The sequence below is a fragment of the Sinocyclocheilus rhinocerous genome, unplaced genomic scaffold (genome assembly GCF_001515625.1).
Source record: "Sinocyclocheilus rhinocerous isolate Xijiao unplaced genomic scaffold, SAMN03320098_v1.1 scaffold1982, whole genome shotgun sequence".
In the NCBI taxonomy this organism is placed as follows: domain Eukaryota; kingdom Metazoa; phylum Chordata; class Actinopteri; order Cypriniformes; family Cyprinidae; genus Sinocyclocheilus; species Sinocyclocheilus rhinocerous.
This window is the reverse complement of record NW_015651555.1, coordinates 269,365-277,969: the sequence shown is the minus strand read 5'-3', so window position 1 is coordinate 277,969 and position 8,605 is coordinate 269,365. Positions and strand designations below refer to the sequence as shown.

The following is an 8,605-nucleotide window of genomic DNA, read 5'->3' as shown; positions in this document are numbered from 1 at the left end:
GTGACGTAGGTATGTGGGGGCGTGTTAGAACGAGCCGTTTTAGGTAGGCGTGGTTGACTCTTAACTTTTATAAAGAATATCTCTTTGGATTTGAGACTTTAGTCTTTGCAACTTCACAGATCTTCTTTATGCACCAAGAGCTTGTAACACTCCAAAGAGAAAGGATCAATTGAAATTGCATCATATGACCCCTTTAAAGTAACATAATAATGTTTCACCAGTGACACATCTTCAACAAACCAAAATATAATTACACCAACATGACTAATCAGTGTTCCTCACCTCTTCTTCCTCCAACTCCTTCATGACAGTTGCCAGATCTTTGCCCTGTAGTTCCTCCTTTAGCAGCATCAGTTTCTGCTCAGCCTCAGACATCAGCTGCAGCATGTGTTCTTCTGAGTCTAAAGGCAGCCGTGGTGCTGGATCCTTCATCTGCCAAAAACCACGGAAAATACTCCGATATTTATCATCTCTGCTCAGTTACATACATTTCATGAATGCATTACTTAAAGGTAAAAAATTGTCCTTGATATACTACTGTTCAAAAGGAAGGGGGGCAGATTTCAGATAAAAAAATTAAAAAATAAATGAATACTTTTAATAAGCAAGGGCATATTAAAATGATCAAAAATTTAAGAAATTTATAATGATACAAAATATTTCTGTTTCAAATAAATGCTTTTCTTTTCAATTTTCTATTTATCAAATAATCCAAATATAATATTTCTACATAAATATTACAACGTAAGCGCAACTGTTTTTAACACTGATAATACTCCTGTACCAGAATTAAAATACATTAATTAAACTGCAACTGTATGTAGTTTTAATACTCATTTTACATGCAAATATGTTAGTCAATCATAACAGAGTCTTTAAATGTACTTTGGCTAACAGCCTGTTTAGTTTTAAAGGCCACAGGGAGGGTGGAAAAGGTCAACTAAATTACAAAAAAATAAAAACTATTATTGGTGCACGAAACCTTGACTAACATTATAAATGGACCTCAGGGATGAAAATCAAGTTTGAAAAAAGTTATGACCCCTTTAAATTCTATATAGAAATCTGAAATTCTTCTATTAAAAAACACACACATTCCTATTATTAAACAGGTGATGAAAAAGCATGTTTTGTGGAGCATGTTTAATGTATTTGACAGAATTCATTAGTACCAGTGGTATGGGCTGTAGTTTGTCACTGAGCTGCTGTACTCCTGCTTTGACAGTGTTTAGTGCTTGTGTGAGTCTATCCAGGCCATCTTTAGCTGCATCACAATGCTGCTGCTCCTGCTGCAGGTCATCCTCACATTCCTGTAGCACCTGTCGGACGCTGAAGAATCAAAAAGAGAATTAGAGAACTAACCGATGACAATAAAGTTATGTTACTGTATCATGCCATTGAGAAAATGTAATGGCTTAGAGCATTCAGTCACAATAATAGCATGTCAAGTGATATTGCAGTATTCATACAGCATACAATGTCAGCGCTCACCTTGAGAATTCAGTTTCTCGCGAGTATTTTACATCCTGAAACTGAGTCTGTGATGTATTCCTCTCTTCCTTCAGTTCAAGCAGCGTTCTCTCATTTTCTGCCTTCATCTTCTCCAAATGTCCCTGTGTTTCTCCCTGAGAGATAAACCTGTCCACTATTTCCTATTATAAGTGATATCATGAATAAACATAAAGAAGTAATCTATATACATTTAAAACAATGTTAAGGTGGTAAAATTTAACCTTGTAAAGCCTGTCATATGAAATAATAGTCAGAAACTTAAATTTTTTTTAAACAGAAATTTATTGAAGCTTTAGACAAAATGTTAAATAAATAAAATAGTTTGTTGATGTGTTTTTGTTGAGTATCATATTTGAAACATCAGGATTTTACGGCTCATGTAGTATGATATAGTGAGAATATGGAGGTCATACTCGAGGAGGAAAAACACCTCAATTTTATTTGGAGGCCCAAACTGAGCAAAAATATGCAATTTCGTGCATTCCTGATATGTATATGGCCAAAAATTAAGAAGAAATTCTAACTGCTTGTGTAAATCCATGAGATATTTGTAACAGTATAACAGACTACTCACATAAAATGACATAAATATTAGCTGTCACTCTATTTCTCCCAATAACATGTCTTAGTAAGATGCTATTTAAATGCTTAGTTTTATGATCAAAGCTCTTTAGTTTCAGAACATAATGTAATGCAACACAATAATGATGAACAAACGTTCCTCAAAAGCCTGATGGGTCATATTTGATACTCACATTTTAACATGATTTTTCTGAAAAAATAAAAAATGCTGTATGGAAGTACACTTAAGTTGCTTCAGTCTGGTAAGTGTTCATCTTAAAATATTACTATCAATATAAAAAAGTGTTGATCATGTTGATCATTTCGAGGCCTAAGAAATTAGTATATTAAATATGATACTGTAGGCTTCATAGGGTTAATACTGTCTTTCCTCACCTGTGAGTCTGTGACTCCAGTGGCCTCTTTGGCGTGCTGGAAAGCTTCCTCAAAAGTAGAGATAGATTCTTCTTCTTCTTCTACTGTGGTGGGACTTCGCGGGGCCTCACTGCTCAGCTCATCAGGGTTCATGGATACCCACTGGGGCTGGATGTGACAGATGGAAGGGCAAATGGTTGGTTAAACTTGAAAAACGATCTAAGAGACTTGGCCAAAACGAGAAGGCTAAACTAAATGTTGAAAAAATGATATACTTATATTTATTTCAGTATACTTTCAATCATTTCATATTTGAACCAATATTTGTGTGTTGTGAGCAGCATGGTAACACCAAGCTCTATTTAAATCAGTTGCAAGTCCAGTCTCCTGTGCACTTCCCATGAGAAGTTCTATGAGTATGACACATATTTTTATGCTTGTTAGAGTACTGCATTGTTAGCTGTACTCTAGTTGCTGCAGATGATGCTCACTCTTCTCTTCATCCTCTCTGCCTGAGCCATCCTCTCCTCCGCCTGCTTCTTGTAGCGGAAGAGGATTTTTTCTCTTTCTCTGCGCTCTCTGTACACCTGCTCCTCCTGAAGCTGCAGCTCAGCCTGGACACACACACAGTACTATCAGCATCATTTGGGTGACCTTTACCTTGGCATACTTACACATCTGCTTGCTTCATTATCTCATTACATTTTCCAATTATTCATGAAATGCTTTGTCTTTACCTTGGCTGCATCCTTGAAGAGGAGAACGTTGTTGTTCATGACCTGTAGGTCTTTGAGCACTTGTGTCTGCCAATAGACCTCTGTCTCCATCCTGTCCAGCTGTGGTTGAAATGTAAGACTCTCTTCCTGAAGCAACACAACAGAGGATGATTAGAAATGTCCATTTATCATAATATACACTACCTTCAAAGGTTTGGGATTGGTAAGATTTTTTAATGTTTTTGAAAGTCTCTTATGCTTACCAAGGCTGCATTTATTTGATCAAAAATACAGTAAAACAGTAAGTGATATCGTAACATCCTTTAAATAATTGCTTTTTTTCTTCTCCCATTACCTATATGAGGTATTGTGCTCTGTGGGTTTATTGAGCTGTGTCTATAGCTGAATCCAGCTGTGTTACTGCTCTGATACCTGTAGGTGCTCCTTCAGCTTGCGGTATCCTCGCGTTATGTGCACCGCTTCATGGTATTTCAGCTGTGATTTCTCCAAACTGTTTTCCAGAATGCGCAGTTTCTATACAACAAGCACACAAAAATAATATCCTGGACAAATATTTTTAAGATTCACCAACGTTCATCCAAAATGCCCAGAAAAAAAGACAATTTCTACCTTGTCCTCCTCTCCTTTCTGGGTGTCAGGCAGAGGGCTACTGTTCTGTGGCTTCAGTACCAGGAACTTCAAGTCCTCTAAATGCTGCATCTGTGTCTGAGTGGTGTGTTTCATAGCATTCTGCTTCTTCATTTTATCACACACCTGCTTCTTTAGCACCGTCTGAGCTGCCTGCACAACAAAGATTTCTGTTAATAAGTGCGGAGAGTCTAATACAACTTTCTGGACCACAAATTATATGTATACAGTGGGTATAGAAAAGAATCACCCCCCTTTAAAATAATCACATTTTGTTGCTATGGATGTTTTTTATTTGTACTTTTTATTTAAATAAATAATAAAAAAGAAATAAATATACTGTCCAAAACATTCAATTATTGTTTCAGAAATATTCCACATATTTATAAATTGAAATGTATTTTTTAATATATATATATATAAATTAAGTACCCATTGGATCATCCATGCATTGAATTCCATAAAGGAATAGTTCACCCAAAAATGAAAATGTGCTTAAAACTTACTCACCTTCAGGGAAACCAAGATGTAGATGAATTTGTTTTGCTAGATTTGGAGAAATTTAGCATTACACAACTAGCTCACCAATGGACCCTCTGCAGTGAATGGGTGCCGTCAGTCCAAATCCACAAGTAATCCACACGACTTCAGTCCATCAATTAACGTCTTGTGAAATAAAAAGCTTTGTGTTTGTAAGAAACAAATTAATTAAGGCATTTTAAAGTTAAACTGGTTCTTCTTGCCAAAATACGAATCCATAAAAAGTCCATCCCCTGTTGTCCTCTCACATCAACATCCACCAACACCTGTTTTGAGGTGTTCTGTTCTGTGCATATTTCTCTCCTGATTCAGATGAGACGACTTCTTCACTAGAGAAAGCAATATTATAGATAGAGTACTCCTATTTTAGCCAGAAGCAACAGTTTGAAGTTAAAAATGTCTTGATGGATTTGTTTATTACCAACACACAGCATTTCACTAGATTACTTGTGGATCATTGTGATGTTTTTATGAGCTATTTGGACTCTCATTCTGACGGCACCCATTCACTGCAGAGGATCCACTGGTGATCAAGCGATGTAATGCTAAATTTCTCCAAATCTGTTCCCATGAAGAAACAATCCTCATCTTGGATGGCCGGAGCATGAGTACATTTTCAGCAATTTTTCATTTTTGGGTGAGCTATTCCTTTAAGGAAAAATCATTTAACCTCACCTTCACAGACATGTTCCTGAATGATTCTTTCTCCATCCCATGACCTTGAATAACATCCTTGATAACTTGTTCATCTCCCTGGACACCATGACCAATATTTGAATGAATACATATGTCCAACCTATACTTTAAATGATGGTTTAATTTTAATATTACTTATGTGTGTTTTCTGACCTCAGGCTGATTCTTGTGCAGGTTTGCATTCTCAAGTCTCAGCTGCATGATAGTTTCTATGTTCTTAACAGACTGAGAGTTTTCAATATGCGCTATCGAATAGTCTCCATCTAGTGGACAGTGGAAAAAAACAACAACAACCATTCATCGAGCAAAATGTGAACTTGGTAATGCAATATTACATTTCTGTAAACGATTTTATTGAGCTTTGTTTCATTTAAAATTAATGCAAAGGTATTAAACAGTTACAAAACCACTTTGTTATTCAATATATCCAAGTTGACTCCTGACATCCTCGAGAATAAATACTTAATGAAGAAAATAATAAAACAATGGAAGTACTCATTACTCCACGACTTCCGCAATATTACTGAATATATAATCACGTTAAGTGAACCGCTTCAGCTTAAACGGTGAAATCCGTAATAAAAACTTACTCAGAAGATGAATTTTTCTTTGGAGCTCCGAAATTTCATCATGGGTTGGGGGCTCGATGTCCTCTGAGATAGACGTGCCGGGCATTTTTATGAACATTTATTATTTTGGTGTTTATAGTTGGCTTTCTCCACTATTGCCTTGCCCACAAGAGCCTCGTTTGTTTTCTACTGGTTGCCTAGTAACTGAACTGGCTGGCTCATGAATATTAAGTAAGTTACGTAGCTTAACGCCCGGGAAAACAAACGACATTACGTTCATGCCCTAATTAATATTTATTAGTTTTTCCTCTCGTCACGTTACAGAATTATTTACACTCCGCAACAAACAATACAAGTAGTAACACAAAAATGGCTGCGTCAAATGGACGCATTAAAAACACTGTAAAAACATTTTGTTATATCAAAACGAGTGGCTTTCATTATATTCAAACATTGTCAGATATTGTGACGAAATATCACAATTTCAAACGCAAACACTGCCATCACGAGAATAATGCATTTAAAGTAATTCAGTAACACATTAGACATTCAAAGGAAACTGAAAAAGATATTAGGACAGTTGTGCCTAGTCTAATAAAGCATAATATATACAAATACAAAACCACGTAATTAGCAAAAACAAAAGTAACAAATATGCAACACTTTTGGCTGTAATGACTGGTATTACTCACTGGTGCCTGAGCTATAAAATCAGTGCAAGTATGGCAGGTCTCTCTATTTTTCTGTCCCTACACTTCTTTGTTTTTCTAACAATCTTTTCTTCTTTCCTTAGTCCACTGTTTTCACCCCCTCATTGGACTTCTTGAGGATGGACAGCAGTCTCTCTGGCATGAAGTATGGTCTGTCTGCTGTGCCATCATTGCGCTCGAGATCCTCCACTGTTGGAATAATTTGGGTTGAGACAAAAAAAAACAGCATAATCTTAATAGGAAACGTGTGCCAAAAAGTATAAATGCCAACAATTGAAGCAGAGCATTGAAAGCAAAAAAAAGGCTTGAGATCTCAACAAAGAGAGAGTTCAGTTTATTAAAGCACTGGGAAATCACATTACCAACATGCAAAGATTGAGAAAAGTGAAGCACAGAGGTAGAAAAAAGAGGCAACAGAGTGGCAAACAGCGACAAATATCAGGCATTGAAAAGGTTGCAATCTGTCGAGCCCACAAGAGCCTCGTTTGTTTTCTACTGGTTGCCTAGTAACTGAACTGGCTGGCTCATGAATATTAAGTAAGTTACGTAGCTTAACGCCCGGGAAAACAAACGACATTACGTTCATGCCCTAATTAATATTTATTAGTTTTTCCTCTCGTCACGTTACAGAATTATTTACACTCCGCAACAAACAATACAAGTAGTAACACAAAAATGGCTGCGTCAAATGGACGCATTAAAAACACTGTAAAAACATTTTGTTATATCAAAACGAGTGGCTTTCATTATATTCAAACATTGTCAGATATTGTGACGAAATATCACAATTTCAAACGCAAACACTGCCATCACGAGAATAATGCATTTAAAGTAATTCAGTAACACATTAGACATTCAAAGGAAACTGAAAAAGATATTAGGACAGTTGTGCCTAGTCTAATAAAGCATAATATATACAAATACAAAACCACGTAATTAGCAAAAACAAAAGTAACAAATATGCAACACTTTTGGCTGTAATGACTGGTATTACTCACTGGTGCCTGAGCTATAAAATCAGTGCAAGTATGGCAGGTCTCTCTATTTTTCTGTCCCTACACTTCTTTGTTTTTCTAACAATCTTTTCTTCTTTCCTTAGTCCACTGTTTTCACCCCCTCATTGGACTTCTTGAGGATGGACAGCAGTCTCTCTGGCATGAAGTATGGTCTGTCTGCTGTGCCATCATTGCGCTCGAGATCCTCCACTGTTGGAATAATTTGGGTTGAGACAAAAAAAAACAGCATAATCTTAATAGGAAACGTGTGCCAAAAAGTATAAATGCCAACAATTGAAGCAGAGCATTGAAAGCAAAAAAAAGGCTTGAGATCTCAACAAAGAGAGAGTTCAGTTTATTAAAGCACTGGGAAATCACATTACCAACATGCAAAGATTGAGAAAAGTGAAGCACAGAGGTAGAAAAAAGAGGCAACAGAGTGGCAAACAGCGACAAATATCAGGCATTGAAAAGGTTGCAATCTGTCGATACAATAACCAGTCAAAGCAAACCAAAATATAAGGGTGTTAATTTTTTTTTCTTTCTTTGATTGTTTTGTTTTTAAGTTGACTTGCTTTTGATACCATTTTTTATTTTTTTGTTAATCTGCACCATAAAATTATCACATTAGGCATAAAATTAACAATTTTCAGATACATTTGCACAAATTCTTACAAAATGACATTGTTTGGTCTTGGTTGGTATCACTGTAAACAGATGTGTTTTTATGTTGTTGTTGTTGCTGTAAACATAGCGATACTGCAAAATCTTTTTACATTCTTCAATATGATTAAGACATTGATAAGTAACAATAATTAGGCACAATTCAAGCACCTACATTACACTTTTATATGTCCTTACTAGGGGTGTGCGATACTGACAAAAAATAATATCTCGATATTTTCTGGGATTTTATCGATGACGATAATTAGACGATATTTTGCTGAGTGTGTTGTTGTGCTGGAACCTTAAGGACTGCCGAAGACAGCTGACTCATAATGTTTTTAATATTCTTCATATTCTGTGTGGTGGTCAGTTCATACTGATAGAAATTAATCTTTTCCAATAAGTTTAAACAGATTTTTACATTTTATGGGCATTTTTACCTTTATAAAGCCATTTTTTCTAGAAGTGTCCATTATCTTTTGAGTCAAATTCTTACATTTAATCAGGGAATTAGAATAATAAGACATTTGGGCTGTTACCAAGCAAATGAAATCAACACAGAAGCTGCATCTGAAGTGGCATTTAGATGTATTTACACACATGTATTTTGTTTAATG

At 35.8% G+C, this 8,605-nt stretch overlaps 1 protein-coding gene across 1 annotated transcript in view; it reads right to left on the bottom strand.

Annotated features, from left to right (window-relative positions):
* The window catches only part of LOC107713100 (coiled-coil domain-containing protein 151-like), an 8,243-nt gene extending 2,494 nt beyond the window's left edge, over positions 1 to 5,749 (bottom strand). The window contains exons 1-11 of the mRNA XM_016518531.1: positions 5,639 to 5,749; positions 5,202 to 5,311; positions 5,028 to 5,105; positions 3,795 to 3,965; positions 3,597 to 3,698; positions 3,186 to 3,311; positions 2,940 to 3,062; positions 2,470 to 2,616; positions 1,492 to 1,652; positions 1,173 to 1,329; positions 283 to 432 (exon numbers count right to left, since the gene is read on the bottom strand). Coding sequence (XP_016374017.1) covers positions 283 to 432; positions 1,173 to 1,329; positions 1,492 to 1,652; positions 2,470 to 2,616; positions 2,940 to 3,062; positions 3,186 to 3,311; positions 3,597 to 3,698; positions 3,795 to 3,965; positions 5,028 to 5,105; positions 5,202 to 5,311; positions 5,639 to 5,735 — 1,422 coding nt within the window. The 5' untranslated portion in view covers positions 5,736 to 5,749. The remainder of the gene's footprint in view (positions 1 to 282; positions 433 to 1,172; positions 1,330 to 1,491; positions 1,653 to 2,469; positions 2,617 to 2,939; positions 3,063 to 3,185; positions 3,312 to 3,596; positions 3,699 to 3,794; positions 3,966 to 5,027; positions 5,106 to 5,201; positions 5,312 to 5,638) is intronic.
* Positions 5,750 to 8,605: the final 2,856 nt, after the last annotated feature.